This window comes from Cygnus olor, chromosome 30, assembly GCF_009769625.2.
Source record: "Cygnus olor isolate bCygOlo1 chromosome 30, bCygOlo1.pri.v2, whole genome shotgun sequence".
NCBI lineage: Eukaryota > Metazoa > Chordata > Aves > Anseriformes > Anatidae > Cygnus > Cygnus olor.
The window spans coordinates 528,342-554,194 of record NC_054087.1 but is presented as its reverse complement, the minus strand read 5'-3'; the positions used below and the strand labels follow the sequence as shown (position 1 = coordinate 554,194).

General features: G+C 65.2%; 3 protein-coding genes across 13 annotated transcripts; 1 reads left to right on the top strand and 2 right to left on the bottom strand.

Annotated features, from left to right (window-relative positions):
- The first annotated feature begins 406 nt into the window (after positions 1–406).
- LOC121062462 lies at positions 407–5,863 on the top strand. The gene is made up of 13 exons (XM_040542464.1): positions 407–511; positions 1,399–1,569; positions 1,683–1,784; positions 2,043–2,093; positions 2,173–2,343; positions 2,419–2,495; positions 2,626–2,733; positions 2,817–2,940; positions 3,051–3,129; positions 3,217–3,346; positions 3,421–3,578; positions 3,800–4,114; positions 4,511–5,863. Exons 1-13 carry the CDS (start codon positions 494–496, stop codon positions 5,827–5,829), a joined length of 2,823 nt encoding a protein of 940 aa, XP_040398398.1. The 5' UTR covers positions 407–493; the 3' UTR covers positions 5,830–5,863.
- Positions 5,864–5,931: 68 nt separating this feature from the next.
- On the bottom strand, positions 5,932–9,174 carry EIF3G (eukaryotic translation initiation factor 3 subunit G). Its single transcript, XM_040542494.1, has 11 exons — positions 9,062–9,174; positions 8,776–8,825; positions 8,237–8,329; positions 8,058–8,146; positions 7,843–7,902; positions 7,550–7,654; positions 7,277–7,466; positions 7,071–7,178; positions 6,821–6,957; positions 6,126–6,232; positions 5,932–6,005 (listed from the first exon to the last, which is right to left on the bottom strand). Exons 1-11 carry the CDS (start codon positions 9,079–9,081, stop codon positions 5,990–5,992), a joined length of 975 nt encoding a protein of 324 aa, XP_040398428.1. The 5' UTR covers positions 9,082–9,174; the 3' UTR covers positions 5,932–5,989.
- Positions 9,175–9,278: 104 nt separating this feature from the next.
- On the bottom strand, positions 9,279–25,169 carry DNMT1 (DNA methyltransferase 1). 11 transcript variants are annotated; one of them, XM_040542484.1, is made up of 34 exons: positions 25,049–25,169; positions 21,798–21,840; positions 21,218–21,325; positions 20,855–21,119; positions 20,530–20,602; positions 20,256–20,346; positions 20,093–20,133; positions 19,782–19,833; positions 19,402–19,485; positions 19,207–19,316; positions 18,992–19,110; positions 18,779–18,871; positions 18,039–18,190; positions 17,758–17,945; positions 17,267–17,456; positions 16,750–16,847; positions 16,471–16,618; positions 16,270–16,385; positions 15,944–16,145; positions 15,711–15,844; positions 15,439–15,612; positions 14,705–14,926; positions 13,901–14,093; positions 13,677–13,767; positions 12,949–13,083; positions 12,515–12,797; positions 12,287–12,428; positions 11,887–12,053; positions 11,629–11,806; positions 11,109–11,304; positions 10,304–10,467; positions 10,105–10,221; positions 9,939–10,029; positions 9,279–9,760 (listed from the first exon to the last, which is right to left on the bottom strand). In XM_040542484.1, exons 1-34 carry the CDS (start codon positions 25,105–25,107, stop codon positions 9,714–9,716), a joined length of 4,566 nt encoding a protein of 1,521 aa, XP_040398418.1. In that variant the 5' UTR covers positions 25,108–25,169; the 3' UTR covers positions 9,279–9,713. The 11 variants fall into 11 exon arrangements, with proteins under 11 accessions (XP_040398418.1, XP_040398417.1, XP_040398423.1 ...); XM_040542483.1 differs by having other exon boundaries at positions 15,711–15,847; positions 25,049–25,150; XM_040542489.1 differs by lacking the exon at positions 25,049–25,169 and adding an exon at positions 22,253–22,531.
- Between the last annotated feature and the right edge of the window lie 684 nt (positions 25,170–25,853).

Here is a 25,853-nt window from a genome sequence, read left to right as displayed (position 1 = left end):
GGGGGGGCTCTGAGAGTGTTGGGGAGCCCTGGGGGGGCTTCGGGGGGCTCTGAGGAGAGGGTTCTGAGGATGTTGGGGGCTCTGGGGGTATTGCGGAGCCCTGGGGGGGCTCTGAGGACGTTGTGGAGCCCCGAGGGGTTTCGGGGCCCCGGGGGGGGGGCTCCATTAAAGCTGTGACTTCGCCCCCCTCTGCACTGAGCTTCACACCGGCAGCGACACGGGGGGCTCGGGGCCGGGCCGGGGGTGGTGGCGGGGCCGGACGGGGCCGGCTGAGGCCCCCCCCGGTGCCCCCGGACCTCGGAGGCCTCCGGGGGGGGCTTGGGGGGGCTCTGGGGGGGCCGCGTAACCATGGCAACAGCGGGCGGAACGCGAGGCGCCGGCGCGGGGGCGCGTCGGACGGCGGACCGGCCGGAAGTGACGCAACGGGGGAGCGCTGCGGGCTGGGCACCGGAAGTGGCGGTGGCCGCATGGTGGCGGCGGCGGCGGCGGGGAGATGGGGCGGCCCAGCAAGGTCCGGGGGGGGACGGGACGGGACCGGGACCGGGCTTCGGGGAGTCACTGGGCCTGGGGGACCGGGGATGGGGCCGGAGAACCGGAGCCGGGACCGGGACCAGGCCTCGGGGAGTCGCTGGGACCGGGGAACCGGGGGGGGTCGGGGCTGGGCCTCGGGGAACCGGGGAAGGGGCCGGGAACGGGCCTTGGGGAGCGGGGAGGGGCTGGGACCGGGATCGGGGAAGGGACCGGGCCTCGGGGAACCGGGGAAGGAACCGGGAGCCGGCCCCGGGGACCGGGGAACCGGCCGGGAACGGGCCTTGGGGAGCCGGGAAAGGGACCGGGACCAGGAAGGGGGCCAGGACCCGGCTTCGGAGACCACAGAACCGGGGAAGGGGCTGGGAATGGGATGTGGGGACCGGGGAAGGGACCGGGACCGGCCTTCGGGGGCCGTGGAACCGGGGAAGGGACTGGGAGCAGGACCGGGGAAGGGACCGGGACCCAGCTTCAGGGACTGGGGAAGGGTTGGAATGGGCTGAAGGGGGGCGGGGAAAGGGCCAGGACCGGGTCTTGGGGGTCATGGGACAAGGGAAGGGACCGGGAACGGGCTGGGGAACGGGGAAGGGGCCAGAACGAGGGAACTGGGGCACGGAACCGGGGAAGGGGCTGGGACCTGGCCTCGGGGAACGGGCCAGGAATGGGCTTCATGAAAGGGGGAAAGGGCAGGACCGTGCCTCAGGGAACGGGGAACCCGGAGCTGGGCAGCCCCCGGAGCACAGCACCCCCTGAGCATCCCCAGAAACGGGGCTCCGTCCTTCCGGGGGGGCACAGCAGGGATCGGGGATCCCGGGGAGGGCTGCGCCCCCGTTCCCGGGCCGTTCCCGGTCCTGACCGGTGCCTCCGCAGACCAAGAACCAGAAGAAGGAGCGGGCGGCGGCTCTGCAGCAGGCGCAGCAGGATTTCGGCACCGTCCCCCACTCCTTCGTCTTCCACCGCGGCCGCGTGGGCAAGAACGTGCGCCAGCTGATCCTGGACGTGCGCAGGGTGATGGAGCCTTACACCGCCCGGGCCCTCAAGGTGAGCGCGCGGGGAACGGGGGATCCTGCCCGGTTACCGGGCTCACCGGGAGCCTTTCGGGGCCCGGTTTGGTGCAGGAGATCTCAGGGCGCTCGCCCCTACCCCCGCTGCAGGTCCGGAAGAAAAACTCGATGAAGGATTTCGTGGCCGTGGCCGGGCCGCTGGGGGTGACGCATTTTTTGGTCTTCAGCAAATCGAGCTCCAGCATCAACTTCGTGAGTGGCTGCGAGGTTTTTTTTTTTTTTTGGGGGGGGGGGGGGGACGGGGACGGGGACGGACGGGTTCGGGGGGATGATTTTGTGGGGGGATTTCCTCCCTCCGCTGGCAGCTGCAGGCGATGACCAATTCCTGCTGAGTCTCTGCGCTGATTTCGTGCAAAGTAAACGCACTGATGCGGCTGCGGCGCTCCTGCGGGGGGGTGGGGTGAGAGGCGCCTCTCCCCCCTCGCTCAGCGCTGCCCTTTTCCCCCTCAGAAGCTGTTTCGGCTGCCCGGGGGCCCGACGCTGACCTTCAAGGTGACGCAGGTGAGTGTCCGCACGCGCCGGTCCCGGCCCCGTTGGGACGAGGAGCAGCGTCTCACCGTTTCCCCCCACCCCCCCGCAGTACTCGCTGATCAAGGACGTGGTCTCGTCCCTCAAGCGGCACCGCATGCACGAGCAGCAGTTCACCCAGCACCCGCTGCTGGTGCTCAGCAACTTCGGCCTCCAGCAGATCCACGTCAAGCTGATGGCCAGCATGTTCCAGAACATGTTTCCTTCCATCAACGTCCACAAGGTGAGGGGGTTCCGGCTCCGGGCAGCCCCCGCGGGGGCTCGTTTCTGGTCCCAGCTCTTCCTCCTCTGCCCCCAGGTCAACCTCAACAGCATCAAGAGGTGTTTGCTCGTCAGCTACGACGCCGAGACGCAGCTCCTGGATTTCCGACACTAGTAAGCGCGGCGCCGTGGGTCTGGAAATCCTTTTTTCCCCAGTTTTTTTCCTCGCCGCCAGGCCCCGCTGACCTCCTCCTCCTCCTCCTCCTCCTCCTCTGACCTCCTCCTCCTCCTCCTCTCCCCGCAGCAGCGTGAAGGTGGTGCCCGTGGGCGTGAGCAAGGGCCTGAAGAAGCTGCTGCAGGAGAAATTCCCCAACATGAGCCGCCTGGAGGACATCAGCGAGCTGCTGGTGAAGTGCGTGCGGGGCCAGAAGGGCTCGGAGGCGCCTTCCTGCCGGCCCCAACGCTCCTTTTTCCCCCCACCCCCCTCCCGGGCAGAGACATAAACCTGTCGGAGAGCGAGGCCGAGCAGGACGGGACCCACAACATCCTGGAGCTGCCGCAAGCCTACGCCGGCCGGGGGAACATGAAGGCGCAGCAGAGCGCCGTGCGCCTCACCGAGGTGCGTGGGGAGGCGTCCGGCCTCCCGGCGGCGACGTGGAGGCCGCGATTGTCCCCGGCCCGCGCGGGGAGCTCGGGGCTGAGCGGGTTTTCTGCTCCCGCCTGGCGTAGATCGGGCCCCGCATGACGCTGCAGCTCGTGAAGGTGGAGGAGGGCTTGGCGCAGGGTGACGTGCTCTTCCACAGCTTCAGTAAGTGCCGCCGGGCTTCTCCCTGCTGAGCCTCCGCTGCGGGGGGGCTGAGGCCAGCGCCTCGAGGCTCCGTTTTCTCCCCGGCAGTTCACAAAACGGAGGCGGAGGTGCAGGAGATCCTGGCGCGGAAGGAGGCGAAGCTGCGGCTGAAGACGGAGCGGCGGCGGCAGCAGGAGGCGGCCGTGGAGCGCAAGCGGCAGCAGCGGGAGGCTCACCGGTGAGGCGGGAGGGAGGGCGGAGGCGAGGCCGGAGGCGAGGAGGCCGGGCAGGCACCGACACCCGCCTCGGCAGGGAGAAGAGCCTGGCGGGGATCCGGAGGAAACGGCAGCGGGACGGCGACAGCGACGCCGAGGACCCCGGGGCGCCGGAGCAGCAGGATCCGGCCGGGCAGTCGGACGAGAGCGACGCCGAGTATTACCGGCAGGAGGTGGGCGAGGAGCCCGACGAAGGTGAGTCCGCGAGGGGCCGAGGCCGAGCCTCTCTCTCCTCCCTGCGTGGCTGATGAAGCGAAAACCCTGAGCTGGCCGTGATCTCGGTTCCAAGTAAACGCGCTGACACCTCCCTCGGCGCCAGCGCCGCGTGGCCAACCCCTCTGCCCCGCTGAATTTCCCCTTTTTGTGTGTTTTTTTTGTTTTGGTTTGGTTTGGTTTTTCGGCATCCGCCTGCCCAGACCTCTTTCCCAACCGCACCAAGAAGCCGCGAGGCCCCTCGGGCTCCGCCGTGCCGCGGAAACGCCGGCGGCGCAGCCAGCAGGAGCAGCCCGGAGCCCCGAAACCTCGCCCGGCAGCACCGGGGAAGCCGCGAAAAAAGGGTCCGGTGCGGACGGACTCGAAGCCCCAGGGAGCAGCCGGGCGAAAAGCGGGACGAGGAAGCGAGCGGCCGGCCCGGGAGGGACGGGGCCACGGCCCCAAGAGGAGAGGGAAGCTGCTGACAAGGGGAAAAACGATTTTCAGGCGGCCCGGGCACGTCAAGAAGGGGAAGCGCTGAGGCTGCAGCCGTCTGCCACGCGCCGAGACTGTGGGGGGAGAAGGAAGTGGGCACCGGGGGGGGGGGGGAGGACCCCCCACTCCTGCTCCTGGGCAATACACGCTTGGAACGACCACGTGGCGCCGTGCTGGCCGTGGGGGGAGGAAAAACCGCAGGGTCAGCTTAATTTAATTAACGTGGGGCGTGATTTAATCGGGCGGAGCTCCATTTGCCTGCTTGTGCCAGGGGGAAGGGGCCGGGGCCTTCACGACTGCGGTTTCGAGGTGGCTCGAGAAGGGGAAGCTCCCGTCCCTGCCCCGTTTCCTGAGCCTCGGTGCGCGGGGTGGCGTGCTGGGAGGAAGAGGAGCACGGTCCCCAGCGCGAGGAAGAGCGCGGCTGCCACCTCGGAGGTGAGCCCGGGGAGCGGGCGCAGGGCCGCGACGGGGTGAGCGGGCCGAGTTTCGGGGCTGCGGGGGGACGAGGCGCAGCCCCTCGACTCAATCCTCGGGGTGCTCAGCGGGACAAGGGGACGCATCCTGTCCCCGGAAGACCCCCCCGCCCCAGGGGGCTCGCCCAGCCTCCCCCGCTCTGCCTCCAACCGCCCCACACCGAGGCAGCGACCCTAAAACCGTCGCCCCCCTCGCCCTCCTCCGGGAGGGGGACGCCGGCAGCCCCCGCGGGATGGCCAACGCCACCTCGGGCAGCCCCTGCTCCAACTTCAGCCGCTCGCAGGAGGTGCTGTGGCCGGTGCTGGCGGCTCAGTTCCCTCCGGCGCTGCTGGGCAACGCCTTCGCCGTCTTCCGCCTGGCCCGCGAGCGCCCGTGGCCGGTGCCCGTGGTTTATTCCTTCCACTTGGCCCTCAGCGGCGCGCTCTACTCGCTCTCGCTGCCCGCCTTGGCGGCGTATTACCGGCCCCCCAAACGCTGGAGCTACGGCGCGGCGCTCTGCAAGCTCGAGCGCTTCCTCTTCAACTGCAACCTCTACGGCGGCACCTTCTTCGTCGCCTGCATCGCCCTCAACCGCTACCTGGGCATCGTCTACCCGCTGCGGCTCCGCGGGCGGCTGAGCTCCCGGCACGCCCAGGCGCTGAGCGCGGCCGTCTGGGCGCTGGCCGCGGGGCTCTCGGCCCCCACCTTGTATTTTTCGGAGCTGCAGGAGGACGACGGCGCGGCGGAGTGCTTGGGGAGCGCGTCGCGGGAGCGCCTGCCGCGCTTCCTCGCCTACAGCCTGCTGCTGGCGGCGCTGGGCTGCGCCCTGCCCTTCCTGCTCACCGCCTTCTGCTACGGCGCCGTGGCCCGCGTGGTTTTCCGCAACCCTCGCCTCGGCCCGCTGGAAAAACGCCGAGTCGGGGTGCTGGCGGGGGCCAGCGTGGCCCTCTACGCCTTCTCCTACCTGCCCTACCACGCCTTCCGCAACCTCAACCTGTGGCGCCGCTGCCGCCTGCGGCCGCCCCTGGAGGACTGCGGAGTCTCGCGCGCCGTCCACGCCGCCGCCCAGCTCGGCAAAATCCTCGTCAACTTCAACGTCTGCCTGCACCCGCTGCTCTACGCCGCGCTGGCCGACAGCGTGCGCTGCTCCTGCTGCTGCTCCTGCTCCTGCTGCCGCGAGGAGCGGGGCGAGCGCCTGGAGCTGCGGCCCAGGAGCGCGGCGGGAGCACGAAACGGCGGCGGCGAGGCCCCAGAGCCCCAGGATCGAAATTCCCTGCCCGGAGAAGGCGGTGACGCGGGGGATTAAAGGTTAAATCGTTAAGCGTGGGCCTCACGGCGTGGCTTTTGGGGCCAAACTGCCTTTTTTTTTTTCCTTTTTAAAAGCCAGGAAGAGAGGAAAGCGGCGGCGTAGTGCCGTAGTAGTTTTTATTTAGAGGTGCCAGCTGCGCGGAGGGGAGGCAGCGGGTTCAGTTGGTGGAGGGTCTGCGGAGGGAAAAAAAAAAAATAAAACAACAAAAAAAAAAGACGTGGTGAGGACGGGAGCAGCCAGACGCAAAGCCCCCGGCACCCCTGGGTGCTCCCCCGGCACCCTCCCGTACTCACTTGGCCCATTCCACGTTGAGGATCAGGTGGTCGTAGCCAAAACCGGACACCCCGGCGATCGCACGGGCCGCGTCCTCCCGGCGGTGGAAGCTGATGAAGGCAAAACCCTGGGGGGGGGGGGGGGAGAAAAGTGAGGGAGGGGGTGAGGAGGAAGGGGGGGGCGCGAGGGAGGAAGAGGGGGGCGCGGGGAGGAAGAGGGGGGCGCGGGGAGGAAGAGGGGGGCGCGAGGGACGAAGAGCTGGGGGGGGCTGGGAGGAAGAGCCGGGGGGGGCGCCGGGAGGAAGAGCCGGGGGGGGCGCCGGGAGGAAGAGCCGGGGGGGGCGCCGGGAGGAAGAGCCGGGGGGGGGCGCCGGGAGGAAGAGCCGGGGGGGGCGCCGGGAGGAAGAGCCGGGGGGGGGGCGCCGGGAGGAAGAGCCGGGGGGGGCGCCGGGAGGAAGAGCCGGGGGGGGCGCCGGGAGGAAGAGCCGGGGGGGGGGGGCCGGGAGGAAGAGCGGGGGGGGCGCCGGGAGGAAGAGCCGGGGGGGGGCGCCGGGAGGAAGAGCCGGGGGGGCGCCGGGAGGAAGAGCCGGGGGGGCGCCGGGAGGAAGAGCCGGGGGGGGGCGCCGGGAGGAAGAGCCGGGAGGAAGAGCCGGGGGGGGGCGCCGGGAGGAAGAGCCGGGGGTGTTGCCCCCCCCCCAAATCCCTCCTGCCCCCACCTTGGACTGCCCCGTGGCCTTGTCCTTGGCCAGGTAGATCCTGGAGATGGAGCCGAAGGGGCGGAAGAGCTCCTGCAGGTCGGTCTCGCGCGTGTCCTCGGACAGGTTGGTGACGCGGATGGTGGCGTTGTCGTCGGCTGGGGACAGAGGGGAGGCTCGGTGAGGGGGGGGGGGGGTGGGGGGCAGGGACAGGAGGCTCGGGGGGGGGGGAGGGGGGAGGGGACGGGAGGCCGCAGAGGCCGAGCCTTACCCCTGCGGTTGGGCTGCATGGACTCCCCGCGGCGGCTGGCGCCGTCCCTCAGGCTGGGCGGCACGTACTTGCCCGTCTTGCTTTGCTGAGCCTGCACCGGCTCCGGCTCTGCGGGCAGGAAAAGGGACGGGCGCCCCGGTAAAACGGCGCCCGCCCCAAAATTCGGGCAGGGGAGAGCCCCAACGGAAAGGTTTCGGGTGCCGTACCTCCCGGCAGCTTCTCCTTCTCGCCCGTGGACAGCCCCAGCTGCTCGGCCAGCTCCTTCTGCATCGGGCCCAGCGTGTCCTTGTAGGGGCAGCGCGTGGTCCAGTGGTCGCCCTTGCAGATGCGGCACGAGACGATCTTCTGCCCCTTCAGCTTGTTCATCGGGTCCTCCTCCTCTTGGCAGTTGAGGTCCTGGGCACGAGGAGAGGGCTCGGCACCTTTTAGCCCCGCTCAGGGGCTCCCCGCGGTGTGTCCCCCCCCCCCCAAGTCCTCACCTCCTTGCTCGTGATGAACGTCATGAAGACGTCGTCGCTCACGGTGGTGGTGGCCACGTTCGGCCCGGGGGCGTCGAACTCCGAGTTGCCGAATTTCTTCCAGTTCTGGGGGCAAAACGAGGCCGCTCGGGAAGTTTCCCCGAACTCACGCTCCCTTCCCAAGCCGCGCCAAACGCGGACCGGGTGAAAAAACAGCGTCCGCCGGAGCGCTGCATTCCATTTTTCCCCTCTCCGCGGAAGGAAATCCCTCCCGCTGGTACCCTCACCACAAAAAAAAAAAAAAAAACTCTCACCTTCCGACGCGCCACCGCCTTGGAGGCCTTCCTGGTCTCGATGCGGAAGGTGCGGATGATCTGGAGAAGCGCAACAGAGACGACTAACGCCCGCAAAAAGCCACGAGCGCGGCAGACGCCCTCCCAAACACCAAGCTGGAAGGAGCAGCCCCCTCGGAGCTGCTCTCCCGGGGAAGAGAGGCAGCAGGGAGAGGCTAAATCCAGGCCCCGCTCACCTTCACCTTCCTCCCATCCTCCTCCTCGCGGTACTCCGTGATGGTCTTGATGTTCCCGTTGATGAGCTCCTTCGGGGAGGGAAGCGGGCCTGCGGGGCGAGGAGCAGTGACGGGGCTGCCCGGGGGGGGTTTACGGGCAGGGGAAGAGCCCCCCCCCGGAGCTTTTGGGCGGCTCTTACCTCCCTTCAGAAGCTCGGCCTCAGCGCTCAGGCTCCCCCCGAGCACCCCCGTCAGGGGGATGTCCTTCAGCAGCTCGCTGGTGATGCATTTGTCTGCGGGAAGAGAAGCGGAGAATCGTCGCTGCCAGGGTTCGGAGCGAGCACGGCAGAAGGGGAAAGCACCCCGCTGCTTTTGTGGGGTCTGGTCGCTGGTTTTATGGGATCCTGGGAAGCAGGGCCTCTCCCAGCAGAGGTGAGAAGAGCCCCGCTCTCTCTCCCGGGCACAAAAGAAGCCAAAAAGCTTTAAAATTGCAACCGCCGGGCTTCCTCCGCCCCTAAAATGGGCGACATATGGGTGGCGAGCGGAGCGCTGCTCCCTGTCACGGGCCTGGCACAGCCTGCTCTCTCTCTCTGCCCTAGAAGTCGAGGTTTTGAGCCCCGAACCAAGGCCCTGCGGGGGATTTGAGGCCCGACAGCTCTTTTTCTTGAAAAAAAAAAAAAAAGCAGGGGGGGCGGCGGGGGGAGGGCAGGCGAGCCGCCCCCCCGCCCCGATCACTCACCGTCTTCTCCTCCCTCCTCTTCCACCTGGTCCGCCCAGCTGGGCTTCGAGCTGCGGACACAGCACAGCGTCAGGCACCGGCCCCGCTCCCCCCCCCCCCCGCCATTTTGAGGCCCCCAACCCCCCCCCCAGGCCCCGATTCCCCGCCGGTTCCCTCCAATTTCCGCCCCCCCCCCCGGGCCCCGATTCCCTCCCCCGGCCCCCGATTCCGCCTCCCGAGCCCCGAGCCCCCCCCCCCGAGGCCCCCTCCCGCCGCCCCGGGCCCGGCCCCGGCCCCGCTCCCTCACTCGTAGTCGCCCGTCGGCATCGCCCCGCCGCCTCCCTCACGCGTCCCCACCGGAAGGGAAGCGCTTCACTTCCGGCCAGCCCGGCTTCACTTCCGGCGCCGGGGGCCGGCCGCGCGGTGCACGCCGGGAAAGCGGTTGCTAAGCAACGCCCCGCGCAGGGTGGGGGGGGCCGAGGCCTACTGCGCCCCCCGAAGCCTGAGAAAGGCGGGGGGGGGGCTATAATTTATAGGAGAGATTTATTTGAAGAAATATTACAACATATAAAAACTACATAAAGTATCAATTCCCACTTGTACAAAGCGGCCGATTATTTTCAATACAATGCGGCGTAAAAACGGGAGATGGGGGGGGGCCGGGGCAGGGCCGGGACCTGGGGGGTCCTGCCGGAGGTGCTGGGGGCCCCGTGGGCGCCCTGCCGGGGCCGGGGGGGGGCTGCACCGGGGGGGGAACCGGGGGGGTAGTGGAGTTCGACCATCACAGACAGCGGCGGAGGGCAGAGACGTGGGCACGAGCACAGCCGCAGGGAAGGTCCCACGGACCGAGAATTTTAAAAACGAACAAACAAAAAAAAATCAAAACAAAACAAAACAAAAAAATAAAAGGGGATAAAATAAATCAGTGCATGTTTGGGAGTCCCGGTGCCGGAGGCGCGTCAGTCAGCCGGTTCCACCGTTTCCATCTTCTCCGGGGCGCTGGGCGCTGTGGGGAGAGGAGGTGGGCGATGGCGGCGGTGCTCCCCGAGCCCCCATTACTGCCCCCATTAATTCTCCATCTCCCCCATCTTCTGCTTCAATCGAGCAGAACCGCCGGTCCTAACCCCCCGGGCCCCCCAGCGAGGCGCGGCGGCGAGGTGTAGGAACCGCCGGCCCGCACCTACCCGCGGTGTCTTCCCTCAGCTTCGCCAACACGCACGATTTGATCTCCAGCCCGATGGCTTTGGCTAGAGGAGGAGGCACTGCGTTACCGACCTGCGACAGAAGTAGGGTTACGCTCGCGCGGGCTCGGCGGTGCCACGGGGCTGCGCACAAGCGGCCGCGCTTCACCTGTCTGTGCTTGTCGAGGATGTTTCCGAAGAGCCGGTAGGTATCGGGGAAGCCCTGGGAGCGGGCGCACTCCCTCACGCTCACTACCCGGTGCTGCTCGGGGTGCAGCACCCGGCCCTGCGGCGGCAAAGGAAGCAGTTCAAGAGCGAGCGAGGGGGACACCCTTCGTCTGGGGGGGGCCGGATCCAGCGGCACCCACCTGCTTGCCCATGGGTTCGGGGTTGGTGACGGTGGTGCTGAAGAAGCCATCCCACTCCAGCCGCCCGTAGAGCCCGGCCCAGTGGTTGTGCCGGTTGCCGGTGTGGGGCAGGCACCAGGGGATGAGGGTGTTGAACTGCCGGTCCGCAGGGTCGCAGGGCTTCCCTGGGGGAGACGGGGAGCAATTATCCAAACATAAAAAAAGCAGCAAAAGCTATCAATCAGCTTCTCTCTCCCCAGACTGGCCCTGTGGGGCCGCGTGCGCCACCAGCCCGATTAAATTTTATCACAGCTCGCTGCAAAACGCCTCTCAAGCAGCTCCCATCAGAGGCGGCCCCGTAAATGCCAGCAATAATAAATAAGCATTTGAGGAACACGGCCACATCCGTGTCATTGGAAAGCGTGGAAATGAAATAACTTTGCCGGCTGCAGCAGATGAAATTAAAGAATGAAAGCTCGTAGAGCAGGCTGGGAAATTTGCACTCGGGAGGTTTAAAAAAGCAAATAACAGCTGAAGCGGGATGAGTAGAAGGCATTACTTTATACATTCGAGCCGCAGAGGGAAAAGTGGCTTTGCAAGTATTTACATCAACGGCGGAGCAGGGAGCAGCTCATTTTGCGGGGATGGGGACACCAGGACAATGTCCGTGGCAAGGAATGGGCGTACGGGGTGCTGGGCTGAATTACCTACCCCTAATTAGCAAGGTTAGCAGTGGATTAACCCCCCCGTCCCACCACGCAAGGTGCGGAACATCTCCCAGTCCACGGGCAGCAACAGGAGACCACGTTGGGGTGCTGACGCCTACCTTCCGCGCAGGAGCAGACTCCCCGCAGCGCACCCGAGCTGCTGCGGCCGTTCTTCTTCTCGTGGTGCGTGTACCGCAGCTTGCGCGTGGTCGTGCCGTCCGACAGCCGCACCTCGATGTTGGGCAGGTCGCGCCAGTCGGAGCCGGGGGCCAGGGGGATGTGTCTCATCCGCGCCGCGACCAAGGCGCTCATGTCCTGCAAACGCCAAGCCTGCTGTCACCTCCCACCATCGGAGAGTGCCCCAGCGCTCGGTGGCAGGGCAAGGGACTCAGAGGGACACCGGTCAGCCCAGCACCAGGATTGTGGCCCCATTCCTATCACTGGAGAAGGCTGTGGGAGAGGGAGAGATCCCAGCAGCTCCACCAGCCTCCTTTTCCTCTCAAATTGCCAAGTTTTGGGATAAACACACAGGGACTGCTTGGGGATGATCTCACCCCGTTTGCTCAGCACCCACAAAACATCGCTGCCCTAATCTCTGGGTCTGGCGGGTGCTAGCGCAGCATCACCCACCCCGCGTACCTTGCAGATGTGATCCCTGAGGATGGGCTGGTACTGGGAGCCCCGGATCTGCCGCTGGAACCAGGACTGGGGCTCCCCGTTGTAGGAGATCTCCAGGGCAGAGGCACCGTTCCGGATCTCGGGCAGGTCGGACATGGTGTCCCGCACCGTGATGGTGCGGAAGGGGCCGGAGTACGTCCTGGGAGCGCGGAGCAAGCCGTGAGCAGCTAAACCCTACCCCTGCCCCTCGAGAAGCCACGCGGCGCTCCGAAGGCTCACCGGGTGATATTGCTGACAAACTTCTTGTCGTCCACCACCACGCTCAGCTGGCAGGCACGGGGCGCAAACACGTGCAGGGGCTCGGGGAACATGGGCAGCTTCTCACCGGGAGCCGCAGCAAGGACGATGGCTCTCCGCCGCGTCTGGGCCACGCCGTACTGGCCAGCCTGGGAAGGAAGGGACACGCCTGAGGGGACAGCAACGGGGTCTGGCAATCCCCGTCTAGTCTGCACCCTTAAAAAGCTGGGAAATTCCCTCTGCCGCGGAGGAGTGAAGGAAACCAAAGAGCTCAAACGGCACCGCTTTGGAGGGGATGGTTCAGAGCAGAGCCAGGCTGGAGTCAAAGGGTTTTTGCTCTCGTTAACTGCCTCGGGGTGCCGAGCTCGTGCCCCGAACCTACCTGCAGGACCCCGAAGGTGCACTGGTAACCCATGCGGACAAGGCAGCGCAGGGTGAGCTTCAGCACCATGGAGCGCTTGAAGGACACAAAGTTCCTGACGTTCTCCAGCAGAAAGAACCGCGGCCGGTAGTAGTCGCAGTAGCTGCCGGGAGGGAGAGGGACCACGAACGAGGATGGAGCAGCGGTCGAGGCTCCTGGGGACGAGCCCGCACCCCGCCACCTCCTTACCTGAGGAAGGAGACCACCAGGGAGTTCTTGAACTTGGAGTAGGTGCGGGAGTTGAAGCGATTCATGCCGCTGAAGCCCTGGCACGGGGGGCCTCCGCACAGCATCTCCACGTCCCCCTTCTGTGGCAGCTTCTGCCCCAGCGAGTTGGTTTTCTCGCCGGACATGACCAGCTTCAGCAGGACGTTGCAGTCCTCCGTGAAGACGGTGGTGCCAGGGTTGTTCAGCCGGAAAGCCTGGGCGGCCGGCTCCCACATCTCGATGGCCCACAGCGTCTCCGACACGCCTGGGGAGACGACGCAGAGCGTCTTGGGCTTGCTTGGATGAGCAGAGCGCCGCTTCGTGCTCCCCGATCCAGCCCGGGGCTCCCAGGATAAGGGATGGAGGAAGCGAGCAGCGAGACGGCCAGCGCCGATTCCCCCCGCTCTGCCGCTCACCTGCCTGGTGGAAGCCCTCGGAGAGCCCCCCGCAGCCAGAGAACACGTCCAAGGTCCGCAGCTTGGGCAGCTTCAGCTCGGCCGGCTCCTGCTCGCTCTGCTCGCAGGTGACAGACGACTTCCCTTTGCCTTTGCCTGCAAGCAGAGCCCCGCTCACATCAAAAGGCGAAGTCATTTCCTCCTCTCAGTGCTTACGAGGCAAATTTTTCTGCCCTCCTCCGCAGCAGTTAAAACATCGGCTTAAAGCACCTTTCTACCCGTAATTGTTCTGCCACTGCCAGAATACGCCCTTGCATTTGGAAGGAAAGCCTCTCCTCTTTCCCTGCGCGATCCCTTTCCACCCAACGGCCCGTGGATGCAGTCAGACAGCTTCAGGCTCAGACCAGAGCAGCAGGAGCTCGTGGAGCAGCTCCCTGCCTTGGCAGGGTACAAAACCCTACGCTAGAGAGCAGCAAGCCCCAGCAGAGGGATGCCAGCAAGAAAAAAACTTCAAGGGGGGCCAGATGCTGTTGCCGAGAGGTTTATTTCAAAGAGGTGAGGCCTTGCACAGCTGTCCCTTAAGAAAAGAGCCACAGACCGCAGGGCTGCATCCTGTGAGAGCACCGGAGCGGGAGAAGAGCACAGAAACATCTGGCTGGTGGCAAGTCTTATCTCCGCTCTGCAGCACCTAACGGCAAGCGCGAACGGGTGCCCCAAGCTGCCGCCACCCCCCCCCCCCAGACACTCACCTTTCCCTTTGCCCTTCCCCTTCCCTTTATTCCCGGAGCTCCGTGCGTGGTTGGGAGGATCTTCGAAGCTCTTGGTTTTTGCGTTGTAAGCCTGGGGGGAGAAGGAGTTTGGGAAACTTGAACACAAAGAGCTTTCCTCGCCAAGATGCTGTCGCCAAAACGGGAGGCACGGACTGGCAGAGCTCAGTGCATCTGTTCAGGTCCCTTGGGGACGTGCTCCTCACCTCTAAGAAGTAGAAGCGGTCAAGGCCGCCAGCGGAATAGTCCTGGATGCTCTCGGTCAGGTCCTCGCCGTACACCACCGTGCAGCGGCCCTGCACAGCACGGAAGTCGACGGTCGTCTCCTCGTCGCTCCAGTACAGGAGGTTGATGTCCGCGTGGTAGCTGGCTTTCATGGACTTGTGCGTGTTCTCGGGTCTGCAGAAAGAACTCCTGGTTAGGGGAAACGCTTCGGGGCAAACCCTAACCCTGGTCTGACCCAGGTTGTGGTGCTCCCCCGCTGCACAGCTCCATCTCCGCGGAGAGAAGCGGGTTTATTTCCTCCCACAGCACATGTCTGCTAGCACGACCTGGGCGCAGCACCGAAGGGATGACTTGTTTCGTACCAAAAGGAGCTTTGGGGGTTTTCTTGGGGGAGAGAGGGGAAGCCAGCGCTGTGCAGCTAAGCAAATTTAAAGACAGAGAGATCTGGAAGCAAGGCTTCAAGCACGTGGTCTGAGCGTTAGCACGCTCCTCTCCGCTGCCAAGGCTCCTCGCACACATCTCCCCGTGGTGCGCGGGAGATGACTAAGAGCCTGCAAATGTTTGGGTAAACACCCACACCCCGGGACGGCGCTGACAGCACGCCGCAGTGGAGGCTCCGGTGGTCCCGAACCCCTTCGGGCAGTGCCCACGCTGCTCTCCCCGGCCCTGCAGAGGTGCCTGAGGTACCAGCGGGCTCCGCAGCGACCTTGTGCCGACGCCACCGAGCTCTTCCCGGCACCCAAAATGCCAGGCAGCCCCGGTGGGAACCTCCCGGCACTGCTCACCTGTAAAACTTGAAGATCCGCAGCTTGATGTCAGCCTCGTTGGGCTTGCCGTTGCTGCGGATGTTGCAGAAGATCTCCTTGATGCGGCCCACGCGGTAGGGGTCGGGGGCATCCAGGTTGCTGCCCTTGATGTACTCCGAGTACTTGCGGTAGTGCTCCGGGTGCAGCTCCTCGTCCACCGCCTCCTTCTTGGGGCGCTTGGCCGGGCTGGCGGGTTTCATGCTGGGGAGCAGGCAGACAAAACACGTTGGGGAGCCCCTTTCCTGTGCCCCAAATAAAATACCGCAGCCCAGCGCATCCTCCTCCCGCTTCTCTGCTTGCTTCCACCTCTTCTGCTCCCCTCGCTGCAGCGCGGGCACCGAGCCACCCCAGAATGGGGCACGCACGAGCGGCCAGGAGAGCGCGCAGCTGCAAAGCAAGGTGCCTGCACGCTGCAGCCCTCTTCCCAAAGGGCTTTGCTATTTCTCTTCCCCTAATTACAAAGCAGCAGGCAGGGTCTTGTTTCCTCTTTCATCCACCCAAGCTCTTTCTTTTGAAGGAAAACAATACGCGAAGTATTTCGGTTCGTCTGCCAAAACGCGGCAGCTCGGCTCTCGGAGCAACGTCGCTCCGTTCAATAATGGGAGGTGAAATCAGGGCTAAAGCTTTCGGAAATCAGGGCGCTGGGTGCTTAGTTTGTGGGATCGACAGAACTGCATCCCTAGAAGTGCTTCCAGCCCCCTGCGAGCACCAACCTGAAGGAAAAGGCTTCCGGCAGGAGGTAGACGCCATCTCCCACCCTGTACTGCACTCCGTTCTTGGTGGCCAGGGCGTAGAACATCTTCCCATCCCCTTCCTCCAGGGGCTCGGCCACTTTGGGTATCTCCTTGTGCCTTACCTCGTCCAGACGCGTGCAGCTCATGCAGAACCTGCAGGACAGGGACAGGGGCGCAGTGACGGGGCCGCGGGGAGGCTCCAGCGGCTCTGGCGAGGAGCGGTTCCTCTGTGCCGCCCTGCTCGCGCTCACTTGTACTTGTTGTCTTCCGTGGGCTCAGTTTTCGGCGGCGACTCGAAGCGAGCGTACTCCTGGTCGTACCACATCTGGTAGAAGTACGTCCTCCCGTCGTCTTCCACCATCTTGATCTCCATATCCAGCCCGCCCTGCTGGGAGAGAGGTGTTCGCGGGGAGCGGCGCCGCTGCCTCTTTGCCGCGGCCACCAGGCGCCGATTCCAGCCGGAGTTTGCAGGGCTGTCACCCACCTCCATGGACCAGTTCTCCGAGGGCGCCTTGTAGATGACGTTGACTTTGCCGTGGATGTAGGACAGCTGCATGTCCTCACATTCGTCCACCAGGAAGAGCTCCAGGGGGTCGGAGGTGGCCCCCAGGACGGTGTCCGAGCCCGGGCAGAACCAGTGCGCGTGGAACATCTGCCCGCTGCTGTCCTCCCACATGGCCGTCACCCTGCGGGCGAGGAGCCAGGGTTACGGGGCACCAGGAGGGGGCCGCGTTGCTCTGAGCCTCGCCAGAGCAATTAGGGGAGCAATTAGGGCTCCCTAATTGGCAGCAACCATGAGCAGGGACCGACCTGGCGAGGTAGAGGGGCTTGGTGGGATCGTCGGGGCTGACGGAGACGCAGTCTCCCACCTCCAGGGTCTCCGAGTCGATGCACACCCTCTGGTAGTAGTCCTTCTTCCCATCGCTCTGCAGAAGCACGGGACGGTCGGGGAGAGCTTTAAATCCCCACGAGAGACACAGCCCCGCTGCAGCCCCGTGCGCCCAGCCTCACCTTGACCGGCTCGCCCACCCAGGAGATGCGGCTCTTGTTCTGCTTCTTCTTCCTGCCCTGCAGCATCTTCTTGGGTGACGGCATTTCGGGGATGTTATCATCCACTTCTTCGTCCTCGTCAGCTTCCCGGACAGCCAGGTTGGGGCACCTGGGGACACAAAAGGACCGTGGCTGCAGCCCGGTTGTGCAGGGACCAGGACGGACCTGGCACTTTGCAGACCCCGTCCCCTCTCTCCGGAGGGGGACAAATGCCACCAGGGTGGCTCGGTAGGGACGTACCTCCTCTGCAAACAGGCCTGCTTGCTCCGTCCGCTGCCCCCAAACTTCACCATGTTCTGGCAAGCCTTGCACTTGCCGCACTCGGGCTGCTGGCACACCTGCAGCAGGGAGAAATCAGCTTGAGCGCAGGCAGGAGCAGCAGGGACGCCACAGGCAGGAGGGGCAGGGGCTATGGGGTGGCCTCAGGAATCGCTCCTCTTTGGATTTAAGGAAGAAATCCTTCACCATCAGGGCGGTGAGGCACTGGAACAGTTTTTGCCTGGAGAACTTGTGGATGCCCCAGCGTTGGAAGCGTTCAGAATTGGTTTGGACGAAGCTTTGAGCAACCTGATCTAGTGGAAGACGTCCCTGGCCAGAGGGGATCCTTCCAACCCAAACCATTCCGCGGTTCTCTGTCCCGACGGAGCCAGCGAACTCGTAATGTGGCAACCCCAAATGGGGCTGGGGGCGTTCGGGGTGGAAGGAGAGCCGGGGATGGCACCATTTCGCCTGGCCCCACACGCCCGCCCGCCGTTACCTCGCAGACGCCGCAGCGCCGGCGCTTCATGGCGTTTTCCTTGTCATCCTCCTTCTCGTCCTTCTCGATCTGCTCCGAGAAGAAGGTGTCGAAGATGAGGTACACCAGCTTGGTGGTGGTAGCCTTGGTGGGGCCCTTGTCCTTGTCTATTTTGGTGGGGTGCCGGATGGCCTGCCGCCGGACGGCTCGCCTGCGGGCAAGGTGAGAGCTGTGAGCCCGCGCCTCAGACCGCCGAGAGCCCCGCCACGCGCTCCAGCTCAGCACCCCGTCACCCACAGAGCAAAGAGATTCCCTCTGGGCCAGTTTTGGGAGGATTTCTGATGCTATCTCCCGCTGCTGCCCATGCTACGAAGGCATCAGGGCTAAATCCCCAACTTCTCCCAGCTGGGAGCAAGCACCGGGCTACATCCTGGGAGGATCCTGTCCGCAAAGCTGCCGGGGAGCAAACCTTTGGGTTTGCACGGCCGTACGGGGAAGGCCGGGGGGCTCACCTCTTCCCCAGGGTGACCCCAGCCAGCTTGATCAGGTCTCTCATGCAGGGCGTGATGAGGACGGGGGGCTCGTCGCTGTCCCCGGCTTCGTCGTAGCTTTCCACCTGCTCCACCACGAACTGAGCGTGCCGCAGGAGCGAGTCCTCTGTGAAGCGGTTGAAGTTCAGCCCCGCGGGAGGCACGGTGGTCTGCGAGGACGGGCAGGTTAGGGGGGGAGAGGACGGCGGAGCAAACCCCCTGCCCTCTCCCCGTGGCCCGGCGCTCCCCTGGGGGTTGCTCACCTCGATCTTGTTGAGCAGATCCTCGTAGCTGACGTCGCGGTTGTTCTGCAGGAACTCCACGACGATCTTGCTCATGTAGATCTTCTCCTGCATCAGGGCGAAGATGGGCGCGTACTCCTCGCTGGGCTCCATCAGGATGTAGTCGGCGAAGGCTGCGGCCGAGAGCGGGAGGTAAATAACCAGGGAACCGGGCGGTCAGGACCGAGCTAGGACCGCAGCAGATGTTTTTTCGGGGGGAAGCCAGCCCGTCCACACGGCTACAAGGGACCTCAGCACACGTGGAAGCCCAGGGACAGCTCTGCCCACGCTCACAGCTACTGACACCAGAGCAGGGCGAGCAGGAGCTCGAGGCAGGAAGCAGGGTAGCGGCGCGCTACCCATGGACTTGTCTTTTATTCTTGGCATGCTGCTACCTAATTAGAAAGCAAAGACAACCCCAGGTTTGTTCGCCACTACAAGCTCCATTTGCTGCTGCACAGGGGAGCTACGTCCTCCTCTGATGCCACCTTTGCTTTGAACAGAACAGGTTACGGGAAGGGTGACGTTCCTGTTCCTTGCAGAAATGGGGAAGGGAAACGCTTTCAAACCCCAAAAAAGCAGCTTCTTCCCCCAGCTCAGGCCAGGAGCAAATGGAAAAGCCTCTCTGGGAGCAACCCTGACCCATCCCTGATCGAAGCAAGGACTTAAACGCTGACACGGGCGCGCTCCCCGCACCGAGCCCGCCGCCTTGGCTCACCCACCTGTGGTGAAGCCGATCAGGGCTTTCTCCCCGCCGTCAAACCCCGTGATCCACCAGGCGTTTATGGGCCCCAGCTTCTTGGCTCTCACCCCACCTGCAAGAGAGAAGCCGCAGACGTCAGCCCAAAACCCAAGGAGCTGCAGAGGGGAGAGCTGAGTCCCATGGGGGGGTCGCCGGCCCCGCGGACCCCTGGGCTCCTCCGCACCACGCTCACCGTCCAGGCAAGGGTTGTCGTCGTAGATGGGCTTCACAGCTCCGCTGAAATACAGCTCGATGTTCCTCTCGATCAGGCCGGTGTCAAACGGGCACAAGTGACCTCGCTTGTCGTAGACGCTGGTGGGGACGGAGCCAGGTTGCGTTTTGTGTTGTTTTTTCCACCAGATTTGTGAATCCGGGGGCTTTTCCTAGCCTGCTCTCCCCCCAGCTCACCTAAAAGAGGTGACTTTGTGCTGCGGAAGGTCCTCGTAGCTTTCAAAGCCATCTTCGTTAGCGTCGAAGAGGGACAAGCGCTCATCGGTCAGCATTTCGGGCTCCTCCAGCTGGGCGAGACACAGAGAGGAGGGCGTTGGAGGAGCGCTCCCCGCGTGGCAGCACCCCGCGCCCGAAATAGGGCCGATTCCTTACGGCATCGTCGGGATCCCCTTGGAAGAATTTGAGGTCAGGGTCATCGAGGTACTGTCTGCAGTCGACACACTTGGGAGGGGTGGTCTGCAAGACACGGGAGGTGGCATGAGCTCTTCTCTCCCCTCTCCTCCACCAGCCTCGGGCTCCGAGCTCCTTCCCCGTGCTCTTGTTCCCAAAGCATCCAGGCTCTTTGAAAGCAGCCAAGGCAGCTCTCGCGGGCCGCGCTGCTCCCCACCTCGCTCGGGTTTTGGTTTGGGGCAGCTGTGCGTGCTGGAAAGGGCTTCCCCCTTCCTTTAGAGAACCCCAGCCACCACGTGGAAGAGCCGTAAGAATAAAAAAGCACCAAAAACGCTGGGGTGCAGGCTGGAAAAGCGACTTACTTTAGCAGGTGTTGTAGTTTTAACCTGAGTAATTTCATCTTTTATCTCAGACCTGGGAGTAAGAAAACACAAAGAAGGGGGATGAAGGCACAGAGCAGAGAAACGTCCCCGGTGGCCCCTGAAGGCAGCGTGAGCGTGGAGCAGGCTGGATCCCCCGCTTCCCCACGAAACCCCCTGCTTCCCCCTGCTCCTCCCCGTGCTGATGGGGCCGAACGGCCCCGACCCTGCAGCCCCAACGGGGCCGGAACCAACGCGGCAGGGTCCCGAGGGTCCGCTCGGAAAACGCTCGTACGGCAGGCTCTGCTCCTCACCCTTCTTTGGTTTCGATTTTAATCCTCTTCTCGTCTTGTTCCTTGAGGGAGAAACGAAGGGGTGTACGAGGATGAGGACGGAGCACGCGGCGGCCTCGGGAACAACGCGCACGCACGAGCACCCCCGGCCACGAGCTCACCCCCCGCGGGCACCGCCACCCACCTTCTCCTCCAGCTCCTCCTCATCCTCCTTCTCCGCGCTCACCTCCTGCTTCACCTCCCCGTTCACCTCCTCCGATTTCCGTTTGTTGGACCTGATGGTTTCAAATGCACGGGGTCAGCCCTCGGGGTTCCACGCCGGGCGTAACGAGCGTTTCGGGGCGCCGACGGGCTCCGGCTCCTCGTGGGAGCCCGGCGGGTTTGGGGATCGAGAGAGGAGGGTGAAGGCTCCCCGGGGACATCCTGAAGGAGGTGCAGGTCCCACCCCGCGTACTGACCCTTTGGAAAACATGCTCAGGATGCTCGGCTGCCGGCCGGAGCTGCGGGTGACCCGGGAGCTGGCAGGAGACCCTGTTAGGACGACAGCGAGGGTCGGCGTTAGCGGCGCGGGACCCGCTGCCCTGCACCTCCCGCGGCCCCCAGGCAGCCAACAGCCCCCTCCTTGACACCCCCAGCCCCGAGCAAGGCAAAGAGACCCCAAAACCCCTTCCGGAGGGGCTGTGTTTTCCACCCCATCGGGAACCGCCGCGCTCCCGCTCCGCGTTGAATCGCGGCGGGCGATTCCCGCTGCCTTTTAAGCGGCTGCAAGAGCTGAGCCGTTACTTTTGCTCTCCCCGTTGGATCTGCTCCTCCTGGCCTTGCGCGCCCGCGGCATGGGGGTTGAGGAAGAGGAAGAGGCGGCCGCTTCCTCCATCTCCATCGCACTGTCCTCTTCCCCGTCGGGTCCTGCCCGCTCCGAGTCCTCGTCGCTGCCGTAGGCGCCGTTCTTGGAGCACCCGTTGGACGCCCGCAGCAGCGGCGCCGCGTCCCCATTCTCCGCCGAGAGCTCTCGGTGGAGCAGGGCTTTCACCTTGGCCAGGTACCTCTCCTGCAGAGGGCGGGGGGGATCGGCGTGGTTTGAACGGGGCACGAACAAAATGGAGCCGAGCTCCCCCCCCCGCAACGAAACCGGGCACCGGGTCTCACCTCCGACAGCTCCTCGCAGCGCAGCTTGGCTTCGAGCTCGCTCAGCTGGTCCTGCACATCCGCCTGCAAGAAGCCCTGGATGAGGCTGAGCTTCTCCTGCACGCTCTCCTGCGGGGACGGAGGGGACAGCGTGGGCCGGGGGCGGACGCGGGTTCCTCCCCGTGGGGGCTCGGCTCCGAACCCGGGCGCCGCTCACCCAGCTGCCGGGGGACCTCCTGACATGACATGATGGCGAGATCCGTGACAACGGGGACGCGGGGACATACGGACCGCACCGGGACCCCGACCTCACCGCAGGGCACGTGTCCGGGGAAAAGCTGGGCCAGCAAGGGGAGACGGGCTCTCACTTGGCCTGCCCGTCGCGCCGTCCCCATCCCGCCCTGCCCGGGGTGAGCCCGCCGCCGCGGCCGGCCCCAAACCGGAGCCTCGCGAGCGCTCCCTTCCCGTGCCACGCCGATGAATCACCGCGCGCGAAAGAGGCACCGAGCGCCCGACCGCGAGCCGAAGGCGCGCGCTGGGGGGAGGTTGGGGGGGCCCGGAAAGGCGTTTCCCGCCGGCGGCGGCAGCACCCGGCACCCACCTTCTCGCTCAGGCTCTCTTCATCCCGCTCCAAATCTTGCAGCCTGCGAGAGGAGAGAGGCAGGGGGTCAAGGGGGACCCGCGGCGGGGAGGAACGACGGGCGGCTGCGCCCCGAAATCGCGTGTGTCCGTCCGTGTGTGTGCGTGTCCCCACATACAACCCCCCCCCCCCCCGGGAAGGTCACCCTTGCGTGCGCGAGCAGAAAACGGCGCCGTACCCCAAAATCTACGCCCCGAAACGGCTCCGGGGACGGGGAATAAAGTGCGAGGATGGGCACGGGCACGGCCGAAAAGCCGGGGCAGCAGCCACGTGTCGCCGTCCCGCGGGCGCACAAAGCGGCGCCGGGACGCCCCCGAGCCCCCCGCGGCCCCCGTTTGGGGGACCCCCCGATGCCGTTCCCACCCACCCCACCCCCCCCAAGACCCCCTCGCCCCGGGCAGGATGCGTCCCCTCACCGGCAGCTGGGGCCGGCCATGCAGCCGGGGCGCGGGGAGCCGGATGCGGTGTGCCCGGAAGAACGGCGGCCGAACCGGAGAGCGAAGCGGCTCGGCACTCGCAGGGGCGGTTGGGGTGGTGGTGGGGAAAAGGGGTGGGGGGTTTGTTGGGGGGGGCGGGGGGGGGGGGGGGGGGGACGGGACACGGGGAGGGGTTTTGAGGGGGGGTGGGGGGGGACACACGCCACACCACACGCACACACACACACGCGCGGGGTGAACGCTGGGGGCCCCCCCCCCCCCCCCCCCTCGCCACCGGCCGGGGGATGCCGGGAGGAGAGCGGAAGGGACAATAGCGGCTGGGGAGCGCGGCACAGGAAGCGCCAGCCCCTCCGGGCGCCCTCCCCATGGACACGGGGCGAGCGGGGATTTTTTTTGGGGGGGGCAGGGGGGACGCGCACAGGATGAAGCCCCCCCACCCACCCCCCAATATACACGCACACCCCACAAGAGCGGGAGCGGGCGCCAAACCCGTGCTCCCCGGAGGAAGGCGGGAGTCCCGCTTCCGCAACACCGCCCCCCCCCCCCACCGGGAGAAATCAAGGCAGGAATTTCCGTGCCCCCCTCCCCGCCATGCTGCCACCCCACGAGGGGATGGGGTTGAGCGTGGTGTGCGTGTTCCCCCCCCCCCCCCCCCAAAAAAAAAATAACCCCAACAAACCTTTCTTCCTGCCCCGGGTGGCAGCGCGGGGACAAAGCCACGTGGGGGCACGGGCGGGCGCCCCCATTGCCACGTGGGGCCCAGCCGCGGGGCAGGCGTTTGCCCCCCCCAGTCCTCAGTGACCCCCCCAAATGCTGGGGGTCTGGGCTGCCCCATGCGGGGGGGGGGGGGAGCAACAGGGGGAGTGGGCGCAGTGGAGGGAACCGTGCCCCATGGCGGTGCTTGGGGCTGGGGATGTGGAGAGGTGCTGGGGGGGGTCAGGGCAAGAATTGGGGGGGTCACAGCAAGAATTGGGGGGTTTATGGCAGTCCTGGGGGGATCAGGGCGAGAATTGGGAGGGTTATTGCAGTGCTGGGGGGTATTATTACAGCACTGGGGGCATTGCACTGCACGGGGGACTTCAGATCAGTGCATGGGGGAAATGCAGTGCGGGGGGGGGGACAAAGAGGGGGGCCGTGCAGTGCATCGGGATCCTCGCACTGCCTGGGGGCGATGCTCTGCACGGCGGGGGGGGGGGGGGGGGAGGGGGGGCAGGACAGTGCCGTGGGTCAGTGCCCGGCCCGGGGCTGTCGGAGCCATGCAGCGAGATGCAGTGCAATGAGCGGGGTGTCAGTGCAGGGCAGTGCAAAGCAGGGGTGGCAGTGCAGTGCAGTGCAGTGCAACACAGAGATGTCAGCACAGTGCAGTGCAACTCAAAGCAGAGCTGTCAGTGCGGTGCAAGGCAATGCAAAGCATGGGGGCTGTCAGCGCAGTGCAATGAGGGGGGTGTCAGCGCAGTGCGACGCAACACAGGGTGGCTGTCAGTGCAGGGCAAGGCAGGGTGCTGTCACCACACCACACCACGCTGCTGGGCGCTATCAGCACCACACAGCAAGGTGCGGGGCGCTGCCGGGCGTCAGGGCTGTGCCCAGCGTGGGCTGCAAAGCACGTGGGGGTCAATGCACAGAGCAGTGGAGGGGGTCACTGTGTTGCATTGCGTTGCATTACATTGCCTTGTGGTGCGTTGCATTGTGTTGCATTACATTGCATGCAGCGCATACATGCTATTGCATCACGTTGCATTATATCATATTGCATTGCAATACGTTGCGTTGCGTTATGTCGCATTACATTGCATGGCCTTGCACCACATTGCATTGCATTCTGTTATGTCATACCACGTTGCATTACATTGCATTGCACGGCATGGCACTACACTGAGTCGAATTGCATTGCAGGCCGCTGCATTACGTTGCATTGCATCGCATTACATTGCAAGGCATTGCATTACGCTGCATTACATCGCACTACATTGCATCGCATCTTATTGCAGCCTGTTGCATTGCACTGCACTTCATAGCATTGCGTTACATTGCATTGCATGACATTGCATTGCAGCTTGCTGTAACACATTGCATTACGTTGCGTTGCATCACACTGTGCCATATTGAATCGCATTGCATTATGTTGCAGCCTGTTGCATTGCATTGCATTACGTTACACCACGTTACGTTGCACCTCAGCCCGTTGCATTGCACTGCATTACGTGGCGCCATGTTGCATCGCGTTGCACTGCGCTGCGCTGCATTGCAGCCCATTGCATTACATCGCACCGTGTTGCATTGCACTGTGGCCCGCTGCGTTGCATTGCTCATTGCATCACGCTGCGTTGCATTACAACCTGTTGCATTACGCTGCGTTGCATTACGTCGCACCGCGTTGCGTTGCATTGCACTGCAGCCCATCGCATTGCACTGCACATTGCATTACGCTGCACTGTGTTGCATTGCATTACGTTGCATTGCACTGTGTTGCACGGCATCGCAGCCCGTTGCATCGCAGCCCGTTGCATTGCATCGCAGCCCGTTGCATTGCACTGCAGCCCGTTGCATTGCACCCATTGCATCGCATCACAGCCCGTTGCATTGCAGCCCGTTGCATTGCATTGCACCCGTTGCGTTGCATCGCAGCCCGTTGCATTACGCCGCACCGTGTTGCATCGCACCGCCCCGCCGCAGCCAGCCCTGAGCAGCGCCCCCGGGCCGTGCCCCGGCGGTGCCCCGGCGGTGCTCCCGGTGCTCCCGGTGCCGGTACCCCCCGGTGCCCCGGGGACTCACCGTCGGCGCAGCTCGGCGGGCAGCGGGGCCGGGGGCAGCGGCGCGGCCCGGGCCGGCATCGGGAGGGCGGCGGCGGGAGCGGGGCCGGGACGGGAGCGCGCGGAAAACGGCGGGGGCGGGGCCGGGCGGGACCATTCCGGGGGGGGTGGGGAAGCGGAGGGAGGGGGGGGGGACCGGGAGGGACCATTCGGGGGTGGGGCGGGGGGAACTAGCTGGGGTGGGATGTACCATTGTAGGGATTTAGGGGGGGATATTTGGGGGGAGGGGGAACGGAGGGGACTGAACTATTGCGGGGGGGGGTGGGGGGAGTGGGGCGTACCACTGTGGGATTTGAGGGGGGATATTTGGGGGGAATGTACCATTGGGGAGGTTTGGTGGGGTGTTGTACTGGTGGGGGGTGGACTGTACCATTATGGGGATGGGGGGTCACGGGGGGGGGGGGGCTGAACCACTGCGGGGTGGGGGGGTGGGGGGAGTGGGGCGTACCAGTGTGGGATTTGGGGGGGATATTTGGGGTGGTACATACCATTGTGGGGATTTGGGGGGGGATTCGGGGGTGGGATGTACCATTGTGGGAGTTTGGGGGGGGGATATTGGGGAGGAATGTACCATTGGGGGGATTTGGGGGGGGGTACAGATGGGGGCTGAACCACTGGAGGGGGGGATTGGGGTTGGGGTGGACCATTGTGGAGGGTGGAATGTACCACTGGGGGGATTTGGGGGGGAATTGTAGGGGTGGAGGGGGCGTGGGTCATACCATTGTGGGTATAGGGGGGTTGGGCCGTACCACCGCAGAGATGGGGGG